The sequence below is a fragment of the Pangasianodon hypophthalmus genome, chromosome 26 (assembly GCF_027358585.1).
Source record: "Pangasianodon hypophthalmus isolate fPanHyp1 chromosome 26, fPanHyp1.pri, whole genome shotgun sequence".
In the NCBI taxonomy this organism is placed as follows: domain Eukaryota; kingdom Metazoa; phylum Chordata; class Actinopteri; order Siluriformes; family Pangasiidae; genus Pangasianodon; species Pangasianodon hypophthalmus.
This window is the reverse complement of record NC_069735.1, coordinates 6954327-6978581: the sequence shown is the minus strand read 5'-3', so window position 1 is coordinate 6978581 and position 24255 is coordinate 6954327. Positions and strand designations below refer to the sequence as shown.

The following is a 24255-nucleotide window of genomic DNA, read 5'->3' as shown; positions in this document are numbered from 1 at the left end:
ACTGTACATATTCAAATCGCATTGTTATTCCAAATTTCAGCTTATGAGGAATGATACTTGGTCACGGGTTTTATTTTCAAACCTTAAATGCTTTTCTCTTTTTTGGGTACCTACAAGTACTCATCGAAGTCTTACACCAACACAAACCTCTGTTGAATTATCACTTTAGCCTGATGTTCGGAGAACTTATTCTTCGCAGTAACCATCACTTGTTTAGATGTTTCTGCTGCTGGTGCAACATAAGTGGTGTATTGCAACAATAATATTAATCCAATAATAATACTATAAATGCCACCGGTGAGTTCACACCTTATTACTGCCAAAAGGTGAAAATTCCCAGATTCACATACTGCTACATTTCGCTAAAATACGAATATCAACGTATTCCACATTCAGAGACTGTGTAAGCGCAAAGTACCAACAAAGAGGACCACATTATGACCATTGGAGTCACATTGTCTACTATTTCACGTGCCACTATTTCTCTAATTATTGCATATAAAAATTCAGACATGCAATACAAACATGACATGAGCCATGAACTACTGGTTTTTTAGTTTATGTGAATAGGACCTAGTAAAAGTATTTAGTCACTCTACATGTTTTCCTCTCTCTCACTCTTTCTGTGGAAAGCACACTTGTAATATATTAATTGCCTCCACATTTGAAGTTGATTTGTTTTATGCTTTGCATCAGATAGATAGGATTACCATAAGCCTAGATAAAACTGTACAGTTTTTGTTGTTCTTCTATTGCAGAATTTTATTATATAGTGACTTTCATTTTCAGTGGTCATCTAACATTCCAGAAAAGTAACCAATTCTCTTTAATTTATCTAAGATATTTTTGGGGGGTTCAGGGTGGTTAGATTGTTCTGATACATTATTTTGCTCTGTTAATTTTTCTGGCATGTTATTGACCTTTTAATTGTATGCGTTAGTCTTTGTTATATGATAATTGTACCAGTTAGAAGCGTATCTGCAGTTTTGTCTCGTACATTTTCATTTTTATGCACACTAATTTGTATTTGTCTCTTTTTTGTTGGTACCTGGACGGGGCTGCTTTTCATCATGTCAACTTGGGGGAATTCTACGTTGTGACATTCACATTAATTTTTCTGATAATTGTTGGACTTTAACACTGCAACAAAACTGGCTGATTCTTGATGGATTTTCTTTCACATAAAACCACACATAAACTTCCCTCTTCTATCATACTGTAGCGTAATGAAAGATTTTCTCAGGGAGCACCTGCTCAGATGGGTTCTTCAATGGGTATTCGACCAGGTGTTGATTCCCCCCAGCAACAACAGTCACCTGTGATTGGTGGTGCAGGACCTGTGCCTCCTATGGGTGGTCCAGGTGGATTTGGGCGAGGAAATCCTGTTGGGGGAAACTTTGATGGGCCCAACAACAAGCGCCGTAGATACTAGGCTTTTCTGTCATGATAGTGGATTATAGTCTTTGATCCAGAACATCTAAACTCTTGCTTATGGATATTATTCATTTCCATGTCCTTTTCAGTGGCGCTGCTCTCAGGCAGTCAATAGTATTGACCTTTGTTCCAAGTGTGTGAGACATAGCATGAACCATTTTTAATCATGAAATGAAAACAGAGCTCAGTTTTAAGACTGACATTGACTTAACTGCATATGCTGTAGGGAAAGTCATATTCTGGTCAGATGGAGCTTCTGAGGGGTTGCAGTGCTTCTGCTTAGTCCTTTTCCTACACTTTGCTTATTGTTGTAAGATCAGTCAAAGCTGGAAGAAATTTAATAAATCTACTTAATGACCATATCTGTACTGAGCTAAACAGTTTACCTGATTATATGGGACTTTATAATTTGATATGCTTCTGTGCAGTTCATTTTGTTCTAATCAGAACCTTCTATTTGACAAGACATGCTGGAAACAAATTAGTAGAATGAGAGCAGTATCTATTTTTTGGTTTCCTGGTTTCTGTATTTGCACAGTGTGAGTGGTAAGATCTATGTTACGCAGAAACCAAGAAATGGAACAAAATAAATGAGGCTGTGTGAGAATCTGAGTTTGCAAAAAGCTCATTTCAAGTAACTACTTTTCTGTGGAAGCAAAGCAAAAAATACCTATACACTAATTATTAACAGTGTCTTATACACAGCATGTTTTAAACAGAAACATATTTCCAACCAAGAGATTCTAAGAATTTGTTTCATATAACATCTTTAAGTCCCATGTTATTAGATAAATGTTTTAGTGTAGCTTTTTGGCAAGAGCATGTTGCTTGGGCCATCCTATTTGTACAACATCTGATTTACAGTGATTGTTTTTTAGACTACTTCTAGTATATGGATCGTGACACTAGTGTATGTCATGTAGAATGTGCATGCCTTTTAGCAGTCGTTTTTGTTTTAGTAAATATTATGAATATGCCAGGTTGTTTTCCTTTTTCTTAAATGGCGGTTATTGAATAAAAGTACTTAAAAAGTTAGTTTTGTGCATTTGTGCCTCTAAACGTTAAAAAAAAATGTAGTCCATAATTTCAGTGTTTTCATTGTCCATAATGGTGTTCAGCAATCACTTGTGTGCAGAAAATTTCACAAGAGTTCAAAAAGAATGCGAGTAATGTCATGATATGGTGCACAGGTGAAGTGTAGTGCTTTTCCACTGGGTGGTGTGGCATGGCTTGGCTCAGCAAATCGCATATGATCCGTGAAGTCACCACCACCACACAAGCCGTGCTATATCAATGAACCCAAGCTGAATTTGGTTTCTCAGCCAGTTACCATGCGAGCCAAGCCAGGACATACTGTATAGGTGTAGATAAAAATAGAAGTCATCCTGAAAATGAAGGCTAGTAGAAGGTTGTTTACTAAAGTTTCTTATTCTTTTTAATGATCCCTTTTTTGTGTATTTAAAGGCAACATCACATTTTTAAACAAAGGTTCAGGTTTACCCTTATTTATTTACCCCTTGTTATTTCTATGTAGAGTCATCTTCAGACATTTACAGATCCTCTAGTTACGGAAAATCCCAAATGGCTTCCTATTCACTTTGGGCTGTATTCAGAGATGGATACAATGAATAGAGGGTGGTGGTGGTGGTGTTTTTTTTTTTGTTTGTTTGTTTTGTTTTGTTTTGTTTTTCTGTTTGATGTAATATGATGTAACATATAAACACAGGAGCCAATTTAAAATTAAAAAGATTAATGTGACGTATGAATCAGAAGATTCATAAACATTTAATCATAGTCTAGTAAATTGCCGGTATATTGCTGCATGAAGTCCTAGTTGTAAACACATTATCATTGCAAAATTGGTTTAATTCAACAATATGGCTTCCACCCTCATTATTTGGAAGCTTGATCCAGTATATACTCAACTTGATCCAGTATATCCACTTTATTAAGTATATCCGTCCTATTATTTGGCATTTTATTTTTTTTACGTCGTAGTCTGTGGTTAATTCTGCACATGCATAACTCGCACAACTTCTGAATAGAGCTCAAGTCTGTAGTTACATCTGAGGTCTGAATACCAGTGTGTGTGTGGGTTTGATATTAGGTACTTACTGAGCTATTAACTCAAAACTTCATATGGCCCTTCTTACACAAGATAGAACATAATGGAGCTCAAATCTCTATCTAGTACTCTCATGTATAGAAACACTTTGAGAGTTGCCATTTAGCCATAGATACTCATCTTCTATTTCTGTGGTTTTTTTTATTTTATTTTATTTTTTTTATTTTTATTTTTTTATAAATGACTGGTTTAGTTTACAGTCACACACTTTACTGTATTTACACCAAAGAGTAAAGTACTGGCTGTGTTCTGGTGAGTGGGCAACTTTTAAATGAAAGTTTCCTTAATTGTATGTTCATTAAAGATCATCATCCTTGTGTCTGGATGCACAAACTGCCATTAAAACAAACTTGCTGTGTTCATGTAGTATTTCACTACTTTTGCAAGCCATGAGCTGATAACCTCCAGAGAAACGCCTCCTACTTTCTTGGGTAGAATTGTGATGGGAACTCGACAGATGCACTTTGTCTGGATACAGATAGCCCTGGATTCACATTTGTTGAGGAGCTGTGCTGAACCATGCAACATCAAAGTTTGGTGGAAAAATGTTATTAGAAAAGTGGGTTGCAGAGTTAATGCTTATCTGCTGTCTGCTACCTGTTATTTGAATGTTTACACTTGTCTCTGAATAACTATGCTTGTCCTATAGCTATTTTTTGCAAACACCACCAAGTGGAACTGTATAACTTTACAGCTTGTTACCACACACAGGCACATGTACATACAAAGTTTAACGGTAATCATTACCTAGTCATCCGAAAAAAATCTGTACGTTACTTTAGTGAAGCACAAGAGTCCTGTCTCTTGGTGCAATTTATTGTTACAAATACAAATTGCTACAGAAGGGCTTACAATATCACTTTATGGATTGACTAGCCTAATTTTATAAGCCTTTCTACAGAAATGTTTATAAAATTATTTTATGGTTGGCTAGCCTACAGACTGTGGCAAATTAAAAGGAAAAAACAACATAGTGTCTTCAACATAACTTATCTTAATTATCTACCTACTTATCTATATTATCTTAATATGCAGTACAGGTCATTTTGAAAATACAGATTTTTTTTTTTTTTTTTTTTTTTTTTTTTTTTAAGGAGGGGGTGGGGTCTGGGTCTTTGGGAAACTGACTCATTTTGTTTTTGTCATGAGCATAAACCATGTATCATTTGTATTCTTTACTAAGCAATTCAACATGAAATTAAAACAGCAGTGCTGTGAGTGCATCCATCTTGGAATTGTAACATTCACATGACAGTCTTACATAATCATTTTTCGAAACCTACATTTTCCCTTGTCCAAAAAATTATGCTAAAATGAAATTTACAGATTAATCTACTTCAGCATGAATTTGAAAAGATTTTTTTTTTTCAAGTTTACCTTTGTTATTGAGGACTAGGCCTTGCTCTAAAATCAAGGTCATCAGTTCTTGCTCAGCATTTTTCTGCATGCCATAGATTATGATAGGAAGTTATTTGTATCATGCAGTACACCTGCCTGAAAGCATCTGCACTCGTGTTTCTCCACTCAGTTATTCAGGTTTTCCTTTTGATTTGTCACATGTCTGTAGCTGTTTGTGTGAATGAAATGACAAAGTAATGATGGATGATAAATGATGTTGATTACTAGCCTTTACAAATTATGTGACTAATAGACTTCAAACAGTGATATTGCCAGAAGCATTTATATAATGTCCCAGAACATTTCAAAAACTGGGTTCTCTTTATTACCTTTGACACTGCCAAAGGTAGTCACCTGATAGTGATCTTTATTTACTTTTCAATTGTCTGTCTTGAAAGTTATGTTTCCCTTTGTAAGATTTTTAAGGTATGATATTATTAACCATGACATGGCCATTTTTCTGGGGAAGGCAGAACTCCATACGTGACATCCGCTCTTGTAGCATGTGGATCTTCAGAACGAGAGAACGGTAGTATCTATAACTATGGCACAGAGATTTCAGTCCTAGTTCTGGACAGCTTGGGACAGAACCAAACAACATGGAAGAAACTGGGGAAAAAAGAGACATGATGGAATCAGCCACCAGGAGATTCAGGCACAAGAATACTGGTATCAAATGTAGTGGAAAACAGAAGGCATTCTGCATAGTTCCAGTCCCTGAGGAAGGGTGTACCCGCACTGACTGCAAACCCTTACTCTGAAGCAGCTCTGTCCCCTACTTGCATTCCAAGTGGACTCGAGCATTTCGCCTGTAAGCTATACATGGGAGTCCTTAACGTTTTATTCCACAGACCATATTTTCAACTAAATAAGATGGGCATCATGGTCTGAATGCTGTTTTTTTGTTTTGTTTTGTTTTTAGACCCTCAATGCCAGCAGCATTGTTTCTATCTGAATAGGGAATAAGCTCAAAGCCATGCAGGTGGATGCCCCAACATTGTTCTGAATTCAGTGGAAGAAAGAGTATAAAACACTGCCTTGAGTAAAAGTACTGCTACTATAGTAAGAATATGAGTAAAAGTAGTGATCAAGAAAATTGCTCAAGTAACAAGAAGTCGTCTGCTGGGAAAAAAAACACTTTACAGTTTACACAAGTCTACAGTTGATGCAACTACTCCAAAAATGTTCTATAACTGAGGAATGCAAATTTAAACAATTAACTAACCAAGTGAGCTATGCTGAAGTGAACACCACCTCAATTATCAATAGTAAGTAAATATAGTAAATGTTTGCTGGCTAGCTAACTTAGCCAAATGTAGCTTGCTATGTTTGCTAGATAACTAATTCATTCATGTATCTAGCTACATAGTTAGCTGTCTGGCAAAGATGCCACTGACACATTATCCTGAGCTGTACCTATAAGCTGTAGCAGCAGATACACTATATGGCCAAAAGTTTGTGGACAACTGACCATCACACCCATATGTGCTTTTTTGAACGTCATACCAAATGTAGTCCCCCCTTTGCTGTTATAATAACCGCTGCTCTTCTGGGAAGGCTTTCCACTAGATTTTGGAATGTGGCTGTGTGGATTTGCCTATTCAGCCACAAGAGCATTAGTGAGGTCGGTGCTGATATGGGGCGCAGTTGGAATTCCAGTTCATCCTATGAAGGTGTTCAGTGTGGTTGAGATCAGGGCTCTGTGCAGGCCACTCGAGTTCTTCCAACCTTGGCAAACCATGTCTTCATGGACCTCGCATTGTGCGTGGGGCATTGTCATGCTGGAACATATTTGGGCCTCTTAGTTCCAGTGAAGGGAAATTTGTAATGCTACAGTATACAACAGCATCCTATACAGTTATGTGTTTCCATCTTTGGGCAACAGTTTGGGAAAGGCCCACATGGGTGAGATTGTCAGATGTCCACAAACTTTTGCCCAGAGCTTTTATAGTGTATAACATCAAAAGATTTGGGAAAATCTTTCAGCAGTCAGTGACATCACCAACAATCTCCACAGGGCAGGGGCGAAGGTGTGACAGTCCATCTTTTGAAGAAGACTGCTTCTGGAACAGGCTCGTGAATCTTTATTGATGTAACTCATGATGGCAGCAGCAGAATTAGTTCAAAAGTCTATAGAAACATTGCCAATTTATAGAGAAATGCATCCAGTCTAATTGGGAGGAACTTCATCACGCAGCAAGATAATGACCCAAAACACACAGCCGACACAGCAAAGCACTTCTTCAGGGGGAAAAAATGGAAGACTGGGCAAGTCAATCACTAGACATTAAACCAGCTGAGTATGCATTTCACCTCCAGAAGAGGAGTCTGAAGGGAGAAACCCCCCCAAAATAAACAACAGCTAAAAGAAACTGTGGTACAAGCCTGGGAAAACATTAAAAGGAAGAATGCAACAGTTCTGTGAGATTGGAGCTGCTCAAGTCACTACCAAGCCTGTATTAGTAATTCACAGGGAGAGCTATTCAGTTCAATTTTGCATGTCTTGTATGAATATGCCATCATAAAAATGTTATATTTCATGAGGCCCAAATCTTAGAAAGAACGCTCGCTTAATATTGAGCCAGTGGTAGCAGATTTCCTGTCAATTCGACTAACACAAATTGGGTCAGCTAATAAAAATCTTTTATTTAGAGTTAGCTGGCAACCATCAACCTCAGTTACATGAAACTCGTAGAGATACTTGCAGTCCAAACTATATACTGACTATATAATAAGTCAGTATATTAATGGTGTACTATTTACACTTACTAATTAATGCATAGTATGCATTTTGGAGGCAGCTTGGAATAGTCTTTGTTTGTGAGTGGCAAGTCAGTTAACATTCATCTGACTAATTTTAGTGGCAGAGGAGTGTTTAGAGCAACCCACATTACAAAATGAAAAAAGAAAGTGTCAGTTGAAGAGATGTTCCTTCTCAAGCTGTACTTGAAAAGATGAGACTGGCTCCATAGGAAAGCATTCAGCCTATTGTTCAGAAACTGAGAGGTTGACTCCCAACAAGGCTATAGCTGTCTGTGGCCAGGAGCCAAGAGAGCAAAATTGGCCATACTGTCAGGGTGGAAGGTATGGCAAATTTTCTCTCCCTTGTCACTCACAACAGCACTAGCCAATTGTGGGCATCTGTGAACTCATGCATACAGAATAGGGCAGATAGCGCTTTCCTCCGAGAGTGCCCTGTGATTCTGCATGAGCAGCAGTTCGAAAAGCTGCGGAGGTTCTTTCACCTGTCTTGGAGGAGGCATGTGCTAGCCCTACCCTCCATGTTTGGTAGATGTCATATGTGATAGGGGAGAGTTAGCTAGTGGGTGGGAATTGACAAGACCAAATTGGGGTATAACAGACTAAACATCAGACTAAATGTCACTGTGTATCATGTAGAGACTATTAAACCATTCCCTCGTACAAGCCTCCTGAGGAACGTAGTATTAAAGAAATGTAAGATTTAACTGGAGTGGAGAGGTCTTTACGGTGCTTGAAAGCTAGGTTACTCTGCACTAATGAACCAAGCTGTGCCAATTAAGGCTTTAAAAGTCTCTAAGATTATTATACCTCGAATTTCCTGGTTAATACTGTGCTCATTACACAGTTTTGTCCAGAAATGTTTGGAATGTGTGAATCACAGCTGGAGACTGAGTGAAGTTGCATATGATCCAAACAGTTTACTCATTTATAACATTACTGATTCCATTACATGTCATTGTGGAATGAAGTGAAATAAACATCCGTTTTGCACTAAAAGGATTTTCCTATAAAATCAGTTCCACATTTCAAGCAAATGTTTATGGCCACACTGGGTGTTCAGCACTGGATTTTGGCATGTTTGCCTGTCCAAACACCTTGGCTTCCTTTGAACAATGCTTATAAAAGGAGGAGGAATGTGTAAACACAACTATAGAGTCAGTCACAGACCTCAGGTTCTCTACATATTTTTTTCCTCTCAGGCTTTTGGTTTTATTTGCTTCAACAATTATTTTAGCTATTCACTGAAGACATTTGTGTTTGAGATCAAAAGATGAATATGAGACGATGGATCAGAATTTCAGCTTTCATTTCTTGATATTTACATCTGGATGTGTTGAACAACTTAGAACATGGCACCTTTGGTGGTAGGCCACCCAATTTTTGGTGAACAAAATTTTTGGAACAGATAGTCTTAAAGTAAATAACACTTAATATTTGGTTGCATGCCCCTTGTTTGCAATAACTGCATTAACCTGGCAACTCACCGACATCAGCAAACTGTTGCTGCCTTCTTTTGTGATGCTTTTCCAGGCTTGTATCACAACATCTTAGACTGTTTGTTTTGGGGGTTTCTCCCTTCAGTCTCCTCTTCAGAATGTGATTAAGGTCTGATCAACTTTGTCAGTCTCAAACCTTCCACTTTTTTCCCTGAAGAAGTCCTTTGTTGTGTTGGCAGTGTGTTTTGGGACATTGTCTTGCTGCATGATGAAGTTCCTCCCAGTTAGATTGGATGCATTTCTCTGTAAAAGACGTAATGTTTCTGTAGACTTCTGAATTCATTCTGCTGCTACCATCATGAGTTACATCATCGATAAAGATCAGTGAGCATGTTCCAGAAGCAGACATGCAAGCCCAAGCCATGACACTACCTCCACCATGCTTGTTTTGGATCATGAGCAGATCCTTTCTTTCTCCACACTTTGGACTTTTCATCACTTTGGTAGAGGTTAATCTTGGTTCCAGAACCTTCGTGGCTCATCTCTGTATTTCTTTGCGAATTCCAGTCTGGTCTTCCGATTCTTACTGCTGATGAGTGGTTTGCACCTTGTGGTATGGCCTCTGTATTTCTGTCCTAAAAGTCTTCTTTGAATGGATTGTGAGACCTTCATCCCTGACCTGTGGAGGTTGTTAGTAATGTCACTGACTGTTGTTTTTGGGGTTTTCTTCACAGGTCTTTATACAGGTCAAAGAGTGCTATTTTTCTTGGCCGACCTGTTTAGTGTCTGGTTGTTAGTACACCAGTGGTTTCTTTGTTTTCAGGACTTTCCAAATTGATGTATTGGCTATGTCCAGTGCTTGTGCAGTGAGATGAGATTTTCTCTCATCTCACAGCTTCAAAATGACTTGCTTTTCTCACATAGACGGCTCTCTGGTCTTCATATTTGTTTATCCTTTTTACAACATATGCAGTCTTCACAGGAAAAACCCAGAGTTCAAACCAAAAGCAGACATTCAGAGCTATTGTTTAAACGATCAGTCTAACACACCTGAGCAACAAGAAACACATGTAAGTCACATGTTCCAATACTTTTAACCACTTGAAAAATGGGTGGGTTCAAACAAAAGGTGCCATGTTATAAGTTGTTTAACACATCTAGATGTAGACATCAGGAAATGAAAGCTGAAATTCTGACCAATTGTCCCATATACATCTTTTGATCTCAAACCCAAATGTCTTCATTGCATAGCAAAAACAAAAGTACTGGCCATGCAGTTCCAATACTTTCGGAGGGGTGTGTATTTCCACATTATTTGTAATAGTACAACAATAAAATATGAATTCATGAACCTTTAAATGGAGCACTTCTAGATGAATGCATCTGGGCAGTTAAAGAACTTGCACATAGAAAAGAGGTAAAATCCTATTTGAATCAGGAAATGAGTACTTAACAAAAAATTAAGCTCTATTTTGGTATTGCACACTAATTTCAGCAATATTTACATGATTAACTTGTTTGTGAAGTTCAAGATTTCATTTGCATTTGTTACCCTTTTTTAGAAAAAAAAAGTTACTATGGTTCACCATTTCCCATTGGGATGTGTACACATCACAAAGGTAAGCTTTGGTTCAACTTATGGTAGGTCCTGAATTGCATTTAATTGTCATTTAAGGGAACCATTTGATATTACAGGCCCTCAACTTAAACCAGTGTTTGTTAGCATACTAAGATCCATTTTAACCTAGTTATAAATACAATTCTTTAAATAAATGACATCTTTTTGACTGCAAACTCCATCAGATTCAGTCTCACTTGTTGCAGCTGATTTCTGGAAAAAAAGAATTTTTGGAGACAAAACTCGGGTTTTGACTAAAATTGATGTTTTCTGCTTCTAAAATACAGTGATATTTCTACATTAAGAGAGCTATAAATAATTATAAAAATTATATGAATATAATTTATCAAAACCACATGGAGATTTATTATAAGCTATTGTGTGTCTTGTGATAAACAATGTCTAAAACCCTGCTAGCAGGTGTGATCAAGATGTTGGATAGCTATACGTCATAGTGAATTGGACACGTGTAATTAGTTTGTAATTAGATTCCCAGCTGTCAATGGAAGAGCTGTACATATTATGTACATATGACAGCAGAAGTTTACTATTTAAATAATTTACTACAAAAAAAATTATTAATAAGAAATTTAGTGAGTAGAGCTTAATTAATTGCTAAATGAATCCGCAAATATTTCAGCACCAATGTTGGTTCAGCTCAGTCGAGTGATGTGGCATTTACACGTGAGCCTCAAGTAAATTTTTACCTCAGGTGATGAGGCTGAGACTGATGTGGATGATGCTGATAATCAAACTGAACTCGTTTACAATTCTAAACTTACAGATATTTAAAATTTGGCAGTAATTTTTTTTTCTCCATAAGTAGATTATATGTAGAGGTAGATGGAGCATCTTTGGAGTGGAATTTGAAAGAAATCTTTAAATACAATGTTTTTCCCTTTTCACTTCTGAGGATAATCAGCTTTAAAATATTAGAACTTGTGATAAACATGCAAAAGAGAAGTGTAGGACCGTTCCCATCTTGTAGTCCCAGATACACACTCAGATTGAACTAATACATACACTACGGGGAATATATTTCATAAATGTTTTTGATGGGAAATTGTTTAAAGGTTGTTGAAATGAAATTCACTTATTTAGAAGGATAAATGAATATGATAATATTTGCTTTAAGGCACTTAGAAAACTCTTAGCTTGCACATATTTTTTTGTACCAGTTACATTATTGAGTTCAGCACTATTTTTTTATAATTATGTTGTTATTTATAACATGCACTGTTTCTGTCTGCAGTGTCTTATTTCTTTCCATGTATAAAACACTAGAGAAAATCAACTTCCATAGTACTGTTTGGACTGGAGGATTTACATGGGGAGGTTGGCTAATATAATTATTACTGTTTCCTGGGAAGAGCAAATTTTCACAGCAATAGCTTGTCTTTTGTCTACTAATAACTCACTACTCAGTCTTGACTATAAATTTTATTACCATAGGAACAGAGGCATAAACATAAACATTGCTGTCCCCAAGACTATGTTGCGTGACACTTGCAGGCAGAGGAGCCAAACCACATAGGCTGTAGGGAAAATTCAAATCAACATCTTTAAAACAATGCTGTGGGCCAAAGAACTCTCAACAGTGTACACTCACACACTTAGGAGCATCTGTAAACCTGCACATTTATGCAATTATCCAATCAGACAATTATGTGGCTGCAGCGCAGTGCAAATATTATGCAGATACGGGTCAAGAGCTTCAGTTAATGTCCAAATCCACATCAGTTCAGCTAATGTCCACGTCAGAATGAGAAAAAAAATGTGATCTCAATTTCGTTGACCTGGCATGATTGTTGGTGCCAGGTGGGTTGGTTGAAGTATTTCAGAAGCTGCTGATCTTCTGAGGTTTTTCATACGCCACAGTCTCTAGACTTTACACAGAATGGTGCAAAAGCCAAAATAAATAAATAATTAAATAAATAAAATTCAATGCACAGCTGTTCTGTGGATGGAAATGCCTTGTTGAGAGACATCAGAAGAGAATGGTCAGCAGACTGTTTCAAAAGGCTATAGTAATTCCAGTAACCAATCTTTACAACTGTTGTGAGCAGAAAAGTATCTCAGACCGTACTCATGTTGGTTGAAGATTGGAAAAAACATATCCTGGTCTTTTACGAATCTTCAGCTCTCCAGTTTCAGTGAACCTGTAACCACTGTAGCCTCAGGTTCCTGTTCGTTGATGATATGAGTGGAACCCAATGTGATCTTCTTCTGTTGTGGCCCATCTACCTCAAGGTTCTCTGTTTTGTGCATTCTTAGATGCTTTTCTGCTCACCATGGTTGTAAAGAGTGATTGAGTTACAATAGTCTTGTTGTCACGTCAAAACATTCTAGCTGTTCGTGTCAGAACTGTCACTTACTGTTTTTTTTTTTCTTTCCCCTCTGATGTTTTGCTTTTTGCATCATTCTGTGTAAACTCTATAGACTCTTGTGTGTTCAGTCAAAATCCCAGGAACTCAGCAGTTTTCAAGTACTTAAATCAGCCTGTCTGGCAACCACAAAAATTGCATAAAAGAGTAGGTGTTGTGACAAAATTTTAGTTGTTTTGTATTGGTGTATGTTCTTAATGTTTGAAAAGCTTTGAAAATTAGGTAAGATTGAGGTTAACATTTGCTTGGTTGCTGTTTCACCAATTCCAGCTGATTTAAGAAGCTACGCCGATTAACACAGCACGAATGAATTATTGCTTAATTAAAGCAGAAATAAATCTCTCTTATTGACTGTTTTAAAATTGCCTCTGATGCAAAGAATATTGCCAAAAAAAAAAAAAACAGTATTGCCAAATGTCCTGTTTATTTTTGCTCCGCTAGTGGAAATAAATCCTGAAGAGGCCACACTCACTTTATACCGCGTCAGCTAGCTCGCTAGCTAGCTCACATTGATTTGTACTTTTCCCGTCTGTTAAAATTAGTGTCTCTTCTTCCTTTTCATCTTCAAATGACAAGCTTTCTTATTTTAAGCCAAAAGTTATATTCCTGAAATGTATCATTTGCCATGTCCTCTGATGTCACTAACACTACTGTAGTATCTGTTTTGAACTAGGAAGTGGTACGTGTCGAGCACAGACAATATCCAAACTCCAAAAAGTTTACATACACCAAGTTGAATGTCTCTGTAAACAGTTTGAAATATTTCAGAAATTGATGTAATGACATTTAGAAGCTTCTGATTGGTCAGTTGTCATAATTAGGAATTAATTGGGAGCACCTGTAGCTGTAAAAGGACTTTATAAACAGTGCCTTTTTATCCCTGATAGCATGAGAAAATCCAAACAACTCAGCCAAGATCTCAGAAAAAAATCGTGGACCTCCACAAGCCAGGTTCCTCCTTTGGATCATGCATCACACTGTGGGTCTGGCACACTTAAAAAAAAAATATATATATATATATATATATATATATATAGATGGCATCATGAGGAAGGAGGATTATCTAGAAATACTGAAGCAACACCGCAAGAAATCAGCCAGGAAGTTAAAACTTTGTTGTACCTGGGTCTTCCAGCAGGACAACAATTCTCCAAAGTTGTAACAAAATGGCATAAAGACAACAAAGTGAAAGCATTGGAGTGGCCGTCACAAAGCCCTGACCCGAACTTGTGGACTGAACTGAAACAGTGAGGAGGAGTTTTGTGAGAAAGAGTGAGGAGGCCCACAAACCTTACTAAGTTACACCAGTTCTGTCAGGGAATGAGCAAAAATTCCAGAAAAGTAGAAAGCTACCCCAAGAGTTTGCCTAGCCTAGGTGTAACTAGGTAACTTTTGGCCTCAGCTGTATTTTATATATATTTTGTCTTGAATGTTTGTTATGCTTACTGCACAGGTTCCCAGTCCTAGTCCTGGAGTATCCCTTGTCCAGCACATTTTAGTGATTTCCATGCTCCCATCACACCTGACTCAGTTAGCTCATTTAGCAGCCCTTCCTTGAGTTGAGGTGTTTGGCCCACTGCATTTATGTGTCAGTAGACAATAATCCCAACATTGTTTATTTATTTAAATTTAATGTTACAAAAAGTTTTTAGCACCACCCCTTGCTGCCTAGGCAGGAGCATATTTTTTTTTTTAAAGTAATGATATGTATATAATATATTAAGTTATAGGGCACACATCTGATAAAAAGATGTAGTCTATACATCTTTTTTACAGTGACAACCTCAGGATTTGAACTCTACTGAAAACCTGTGGTCTGAATTGAAGAGGGAAATTCACATGCACAACCCTAAGAATATAAAGGAGCTCGAAATATTCTTCATGGAGGAGTGGTTCAAGAGCCCCCTACAATTGTCCCAAATCTTGCTAGACTTTGCAGGAAGAGACTTAGTGCTGTTATTCTCTCCAGGGCAGGCATCACATAATTGTAAGGGTACCAATAATTTTGAAACGATAATTTAAGTAATACTTAAAATGTGTTGAGTTTGGAGGAAAAATCTTTAAATAAAACTGTACAATGTTTCTGTATGTTTAAGCTTAAAATATTACTGCCTGCTATTCTTTTTATATACACAGATTTGCTATTTTTATTTATTTATTTTTCTTTTTTATTCTGGAGCCCACTGTATGTCACTTACATTTGCACAACATTTTTATTGGCATTTTTAATCTAGAACACTAGGCTAGTAATAGATTGGCTGGTTTAAATAATTATTTTTGTTTTCTTTTGCCCTAGATTGATGCAGGCCTGTACATGGTTTGGTAGAAACGCTTCGAAGATGCTTACAAGGTGAAATGATATGCAGCCAATTGCAGCCAATCTCTCTCTCTTTCTTTCTCTCTCTCTCTATCTACCTGTCTGTCCTTTTTCTTTCTATCTGTATAAAAAAATACTAATCTAATTAGTTCAAACAAGGAAACCATGAGGTAAGTAGTATTTCGCTTGTTCATAATTTACTGTTCCACAATAAAGAGAAGTTTTGCATGGCTATTTTAGTAGCCCAGTAACATCTCTTTCCTCTAACCAATTTGATTTCCACTAGGTGGTGCCATAGAAGTAGGAACAAATGCCCTAAACAGGCAAATAACAGTAAAGGTACTTGTATATTAGTAGTAATGAATGTCAAGATCCATTCTGAGATGTTTCTGGAAAGAACAAATGCTTAGTCAGTCATAAACTAATCTGCATTTTCTTATGCAACACATGCGGTTAAAAGTAATTTTTAAATTCAGATTACTGTTGTTTGTGCACAAAATAGATGGAGGTCTTTAGCAAATTAAAAGCAAATTGCAAAATCAAAAGTGTCGTGTCCTTTTTTTGCACTCCGTCATGCATACCTGGAGTTCCATTTTGTTTTTTGTTTTTAAATTGATCTTCCTGTCCATAATGTCTGTTGATTAACACATGTATACAGAGTAACACACGATATAGGTACTGAACTTTGTAACCACTAAGTAACATGTCACATGATTCTTCCGATAAGAAGAGCAAAGAGTATATTGGCCCTAGATGAACCGATGATCCTCTCACTCATTCATTCTGGGCAGTCAGGATGTGGAAATGAGAGATTAAAAATGGTCAGACTTCTTGAATGAAGTCAAATGATGGGTCAGTTTCAAGTTTGAATGTAAATGTTGAAGTGCCTCAGCATTTTTTTCAAAGGCCCTGACTTATATGCTATGTGGAAACAATAACATTTGTACAGCATCTTAATACACTCCAAGCCTTTGTTTAGAATTCTTTAAGTAAGTACAAAGTTGTTTCTTCAAATAAGTCAAGACAAATTCACTCAGGGAAATGGTGCTAGAGTTATTCACGCTAATTATTTATTGGTCTTTAAAACAAATATTGTAGTCATTTATCACAAGTGAGAATCAGCACACAACTTTATAAGCATTGAAAGTTCATAGCTACTTATAAATCAAAGTATATTAATCACCATAAATCCCTTATGAATGCCAATGAATATAACTAGACATCACATTGGACCTAGACATGGTACTGTTTCATATTGAGAAAATGTAAAGTAGTTTAAGATGTTATACAAAGACAGAACTGTTGCTAGAAAAGATTATCATAACTTTCCTCCAGTGTAGAGAAATAATCTGCTGGCTAATAGCTTATTTTATGGTTCAAAAGATCTGCCCTTTGCATAAATCAGCACGTTTATTTAAGCTTGATGGAAAGCACAGAGATGTCAAAGTAATCTGTTCTTTGTATGTTGCAAATAGCTTAAATAACTAACATTTAAAATTGATTTGTAAAACTAAAATGAAAGATGTTTGCAATGCCTTGTGGGTAATACTAATGGTCCCACAGCCACTGAGACTGTACTCTTATTGGGGGAAAATGTTTGTTTAGATGCTTAGCAGTTCTGTCTCTCTAAAAGGGTTGGAGCTGTTTCTGAAAGTGAAACCCTTTGTTGTAGGGATTTCCCTGGTGAGACAGACCAGAGAACCTTTCAGAGCAGGGATTCTCAAACTGTTTGCAGCCAGGGAGCCCTTTAACTGTAAAATAAATTCCACTGACCCCCTCAGTACAGATTTGTTTTATGAATATAAGCCAACTATTTAAATATTAGGCTCATTATTTAAATATGTAATATATTTAATAATCATATTATTAGAGCCATAGAGCTTTTTTAGTCTTCACCTTTTCACTGACAGAACACATCAGGGTCCAGGTTGACTCTGGTCAGTCTAATAACTTTAATAATTGTGGGTTGACACTTCCACTACTGAAACAAAACAAAACCTTCCTGACCTTCTAGAAAGAACACAAACTAGACATTAACTAATATTTAGGCAAAACCTCTGTCTCAGTTATCAGTAGTAATTCTGGTGATAATACATACAATATTTGGACCCCTAACCATCACATTTGTACGTTCTTGTTGCACATCCCATTCTAGAGTTTGTCCTTCCTTTTCTGCTGGTCAGACTCCACTCTTCTAGGAAGACTTACACTGTACTGTAGAATGTGGTTGTGGGAATTTACGCCCATTCAGCCACAAGAGCATTAGTGAAGTCAGGCTTTCCAGTTCATCCCAGGGCCCTGTGCAGGCCACTCGAGTTCTTCCACACCAGCCTTGGCAAACCATGTCTTATACGCACAGGGGTATTGTCATTAAAAGCTACAGCATACAAAGACATTCTAGATAACGGTGTGCTTCTAAATTTGTGGCAACAGTTTGGGGAAAAACTCAGACTGATGGTGAGGTGTCCATATACTTTTGGCCACATAGTGTATCTTGTGCTTTAATTATGTAAATCATATCAGATCATTAATGACCGTTTTTCTGGATACTTAGCCCATTTAATTTTTCTTATACATTTTATCCTTCAAAGTAGAATTGAGGTCAGTGTGAGGGTGGTGTTCACTCCTTATAATATCATCCATGCTTTTCCCATTTTTTTCTTTCATTATTGGGTTCAGAAATTTAGAACATGTAACAAATAAAGTAAGTGGGTCATGATGACCTGTTCGATTTTAAGATGCTTCAGGCAGCAAAGTTTTAAACCCAAATTAGAAGTTTGGCTTTATTGTTTTGACATTGATTGGTTTTTGAGTGTTCGTCAGTATAGTTTCACATATAATAAGGTCCCTTTTTTGTGTTTTCTTAACCATTTCAGTGTTGATTTTAGTGTATGTTTAAGGTCATTATCTTTTTGAAAGATTCATCTAGTGTGCCACCATTATATTGAAAATTGGGTATCAGGTACTCAGCGTTCAGTAATAGTTACAGTTATAGTTATAAAGACACGGTTTTCTTGTATCGTGTCTTTTCACCAAACATGCCAATGGCCAGATGGTCAGAAAGTTCTATTTTGGTATCTGACCACAGCACATTATTCCAATTGTAGATGCTTGGCAATGAAGAGGTTCCTGTAATGCATTATTTGCACTCTGGAAGGCCTTTTTGTGCAATCCTTCCAAATGAAAGTGAATAAGATCGATTCTATTACAAATTGGAACTGAAACTGTACTGTGGAAATTGTGATAATTATATAAGCAATTATTTTGTAATTCATTTTTTTTTCCATTCTGGTAGATTTAATTTGCAGGTGAGCTTTGGTATTGGCAGAATTCATTTTGGAACATGTCATTGTGAAGCATCATTGTTAATTTGTTCAATAATAAAGCCAACAGTGGCCAACCAGCTATTTCTAGAGTTCCTCTTATTGCTTAGTACTGATTATGCCAGCCTTGGATTGTTTTTTTTTTTTTTGTAAAGTCTCAGACCCTTTAATCACATGTATTGCATTTATCAAGAACAGTGCTGTAGTTAATGTTGAGCTGCAGTTTGTGAACCAGTGCAGGGCAGTTGTCCAGCAAGGCTGTGTTAGGCTACATTTAAACAAATAACATGATAGGCAGCTTGGAACAATAAGATTAAACACAGACCCTCTAGGCCTTCAAGATGGAAAAAGAAAAAAAAATGAGTTGCTTGGCTATGAACTGATAGTTTGAACACCCTTTGGACTTTTTTGCAACTGGACAGGTGGAAAAAATGCACAATTTTCATAATTTGTGAGAATCACAATGCGGGGAGGCACAAATGTAGCCTTGAGCAAGTCGGAATCTGATGTTAAAATGTATCTCTACGGGAGAATATTTCATAGTGTGAGGTCACTGTTTTCCTCCCCATTATAATGTTGTTTTAATACTCCTGGGGAATATTTTGGCTATAGCAGTTGTACCTTGTTATTAAATTAGCTAACTGAATATGTAGTGGAATAGTACAGTGGCCCAGTAGGTGTTGGTGATTTACATCTCCAAGGTTTGATCCTGAGCCCTAGTTCTGTCTGTACGGTGTTTTTCATGTTGCTCCTCTGTCCGCAAATTATGCATTGTTGTGAGTTTAATGCATGAAACTCTGTGATGGACTGGTGTCCCAGCCATTATGTATTTCCACTTTGCACCCGATGTTCCAGTAGAGTGGCAGACTTACAAGAGTTTAACAACTTGAGATAGGTTGTTGACACCAGGCCACCATGTCTACACATAGCATTTTATGATATTTTCAGTGGGCTCATTTTCTTTCATCCTCCAACCCTTTTCAGCTTGAGCATGTTTTTATGGAATGGCATTTAACTTATAGATGTCAACCACTCAGAGTATTTGTATATTTGGAGAAGCCAATTTGAAAAATTACAAACGGTTAAGGTAGGTTGTGGAATGTAGGTTAGCGGTCATAGATTTTCTTACAGTTTCATTCATATGCAGTCTATCTCTTGCCTGTTAAAAGTTTGAATCAGGTTGGGTAATTAAAGATAGTAACATTGCCAGATGCTTCCTTTTCTGTTGGCCTAATGAAGAATGGAACAGATAAATAATTAAAAACATCAATAAACCCTATCTAACCGTATTTTGTCTGTCTTTTCCCAGCTCACTATAACTACAGTTTATCTTAAAATATAATCATTAAAATCATTCAAAAATAGAATTATTTTGCTTTAATGTGTAAATCCATTGAATATCTCATGCTTGAAACATCGTTTTCCATGGCGCTTCTATTATATGTAATAAAAATGTACATTTTATTCATGTACCACAACCCGGTTACCTGAACACATTCAACCCTATGAAATATTTGGAATATTCCACAAGACAACAGGAACAGGAAGTTGCATCATCTGAATTTCCTCAAGATCATGGGAAGAAGAAAAGTAAGTTCTCTCATTCTGTTTTTCTTTATTTTCATATGCCTGTGATATTGTGATGTTGACTGACAAGGTCATGTTAAAAGTACAACTCTGTCACACAAATTATAGGTTGGAAATAAATGATCAATAAAACAATTTAAGTAAATCATTAGAATGTCATTTCTTACATTCACTGTAGAAATAAAAAAAAAAGTTTAAGAGAGTTAGAAGGGTTAAGTGACACTCTAGTTGGTCCTGTATTTGGGTCATGCTATCTAAATCACGATTCTACTATATTAACAATGCACCAGTGAAGAGAGATAAATTTATTACATGAGGTTCCCTTTGACATTGCAGATGAATACACCACTTTTACTAGAATAGCTACAGATAAAAATGAAAGATCTCCTGCCCCATCAGAATATGTGTTGTGAATAGACTTTAACACTGCTCTGGGTGTGTGTTCACTTGGATGGGTTAAATGCAGAGCACAAATTCTGAGTATGGGTCACCATACTTGGCCACAAGTCACTTCACTTCACTTCATTGTACTACATGGAACTACACATTTAATTTGAAGAAGAAGGTAAAAGCCTTAGAGCTGTCGCTGGCCTCTTGTAAGTATATGTACTGCATCTACATATATAGTACCAGCCTCATCTCCAAAACCCTTTGTAACCTAATTTTGGGCCTAGTTTTTGTATTTTAGCTAATCAAATGTTAGCTCATGTTGTTCTTTTTTTCTCAACCCATGTCTTCCCTGTACTTCTGTATCTAAAAGTGCCTCAGAAAGAGACTCTTGTTAGCATTCCTAATTGACAGCATTGTTCATGACTTTGTAACCCATGTGACCTGCATAAGCATTACTGTTACAGCTGTTTAAAAGAAATGTATAAAGCACAATTACTCAAGTATTTTCCACCACCTGCAAAGTGACCTATATGGTAGGTGTACCTGATACAAGTACGAGTGTGTGTTAGTCTGCCTAATTTGCAGAAATTCTTAAGAGTTATACACAATGTTTTCAGAGAACCAGGAAATTTTGAGGCTGTAGGCTGTAGGAGGAGAACACATTCACCATTTCACACTTTCTCCATGAACACTTTTATTTTTAAAAATCTAGTAATTCATTATAGCTGTTAGCTCACACATGATTCTGTCAGTCAAAGACCATGCCAAAATCCAACAGTCTTTAGGGCTAATGTTACCATTAGCAGGATAAATTAATCCAAGATGGCGAGAAAACTTTCCTATACTAGTTTTTGCATCATGTTTTTGTAGTATAAGACCAAATAAGTCTTTCCTTAAAACAGCATGTGGCATCTTGCTAGAAAAAAAATGATAATGATAGAGACATACAGGATGGACAAAAACAAAGCGAGCTCTTGCCACTAACCAAAGGACTCTGTTTCATTCCATTAACCAATCCAGTAAATTACAGAGTGGAGTGCATGGTGGGAAGCTTAGACTGCTGGTTACGAGTCTGTCTCTGACTATTTCTGTCCTCTGCCAGCGTGTTGTGGAGGGCGGGGACAGCACACATGCTCCTAAAACTTTTCCTTACTTTTCCTTTTTTATTAGTCTCAAAGGTTTTTCTTAAAGGGAAAAAGATACTAAGTCAACAGAAAATGGTGAAGATTTACTTTTCATCTAGGTTCCTTTCAATAAAACCAAGGACATTTACTATGTTAAAGTTCATTCGTAACATCTACTGTGTTCAGTTTGTCCTTTCATGGAGGATTATTTTATTTTCAAGAATTTGATCGTTTTTGCTGGATGTATACACAATCTGGGAAATGTTAAGCTCTTAGGTATAAAGTATCTAATCACTATCATTATCAGCTTTACTATCTATTTCCATACAATAATGCTTCACCTTAGTATTTAAGCAAAGTGAGCAGATGTTTTGCAGTGTGTGATTACCAGTATTAAACTATTATATAGCACTTCCAATTATAACCCGTCTATGTTTTATTTATTTACTACAGTGAAATTTAGATACATATAAGAGGTTTATATATCTGCTATTATGAAATGAATGTTCAATCACATCCAGATAATGTTAGCAGAAATCATGAGTTGTAATTCAACTATATTTAGTACTGGGGTAAAAGAAGAGAGAGTTGTATGTATGCACCAGTACATAAGCATAATAATAAATAATATATAGATTCAGGGATTTGTTTTAGGGCATGTACATGCACAATATTTGATAGAAACTCATCTCACTGGATGTTGTTTTTCTGTTTTATGTGAGCTGAAATTGATGGGTCAGTTGCTTCCTCAAGAGAGATCCCATAATTATGACTTCCCAGAGGGGGGAAAGTTTTTTTGTTTTTTCTTTTTTTCCTCTCAAATCTGCATCAAGTCTCCACTTTTTATTAAGGAAAGTGTTGTTGTTGCCCCAGGCACTGAGTTCCAATCATCACAATCTTTCTCTAATTTGTTGAATGAGTTTATAGTTATCTTATTAATTATTTGAGTTTTGAGAGTGCCATAGTTCATGCCCTACTTTCCACTACTTTAGCATAATTTACAGGCCCACTTTTGCTAAATTTACTTTTTGCTTTATTTTTTAATTATTTATTTATTTATTTATTTATTTTTTATGAAGTTGGACTTTAGTTGTTACACAAGGCTGATAACAGATAGTCCAAAATGTTTATTGGTGTTTTGAATACTTTTAATAGCTTACTTTTAATACCTCCCCCACCACCCCCAGATTTTAGATTTGCTCATTACACAGGGATATGTATGTGACTGGGGAAACATTGGACAACAAAAGCATAGTGTACAATTTACTGTTTATTTAAATTATTTTTACAGCTCTCACAGCTCCAGGGTCCCCAGTTCCTCCAGGTTCTCAGATTTCGTCCCATGTTCCAACAACATGCTGGTAGGTGGATTGGCTACACTAGATGGCCCCTGAGTGTGAATGAGTGTGTGAATATGGTGTGTGCTTGGTACTCAGTGATGAACTAGAGTCCTATCTGGTGTGTATTTGCATCATACAACCACTGCAACCCTTACTAGGATAAAGCAGTTACTCAAGACGAATCAATGAATGAACGTATTTTGATTATTTTCTTTATATTCCAAACTACATTCCTTTTTTGTTCAACCAATGGAACAAATGTTATGTCCAGTGACATACTATGGAGCATCACAGGACACAATAGATTTATTTATTTATTTATGACTAGGTTGAGTGATTCTCTGAACTGAACTAATCTCCAAAATATTTGTGTATTACACCAGATAACTCTTTGATGGCTGAAGTGCAACACTGTTTGCTGACTTCTCTGCTCTAACATACCTACTGCATCTGGTAATTAAGTGTTGAGTTGAATGAGGTATCCTTGAGTTGAATTGGTGGCCTCAGAATGCTCAAAAAGTCTTGCATTACATGCAAACACCACAAAATACAAATACAGCATCAGTAACAGGGAACAAATAATTAAAATAATAATAAAAAATCTTATTTTTTATATTATTATTATTATTATTATTATTATATGCAACAGGGTGGCATGGTGGCCCCACAGCTCCAGGATCCCTGGTTCAATGCTGAGCTTGGGTTACTGTCTGTATTCAATTTAATTCAATTTTACTAATATAGTGCTTATAACAATGGACATTGTCACAAAGCAGCTTACAGAAATATATAAATTCAGTATATAAATTTTAAATTTATGAATTTATCCCTAATGAGCAAGCCAGTGGCGACGGTGGCAAGGAAAAGCTCCCTGAGATGATATGAGGAAGAAACCTTGAGAGGAACCAGACTCAAAAGGGAACCCATCTGGGTATGGAGTTTCTGTGCATGTTCTCGCCATCTCATCTCCATGTTTGGGTTTCCTCCCAAAACCTCTCAAAACATTCCAGTAGGTG

The 24255-nt window shown here is 36.6% G+C and overlaps 1 protein-coding gene across 2 annotated transcripts in view; it reads left to right on the top strand.

Annotated features, from left to right (window-relative positions):
* The window catches only part of pspc1 (paraspeckle component 1), a 40237-nt gene extending 24080 nt beyond the window's left edge, over positions 1 to 16157 (top strand). Inside the window, exon 7 of one of the 2 annotated variants that reach the window (XM_026932255.3) lies at positions 15455 to 16157. In XM_026932255.3, the coding sequence (XP_026788056.1) occupies positions 15455 to 15484 (30 nt within the window). In that variant the 3' untranslated portion in view covers positions 15485 to 16157. Of the gene's footprint in view, positions 1 to 1222; positions 2470 to 15454 lie in introns of those variants that run through there. The other variant, XM_026932254.3, reaches the window with a different exon arrangement.
* Positions 16158 to 24255: the final 8098 nt, after the last annotated feature.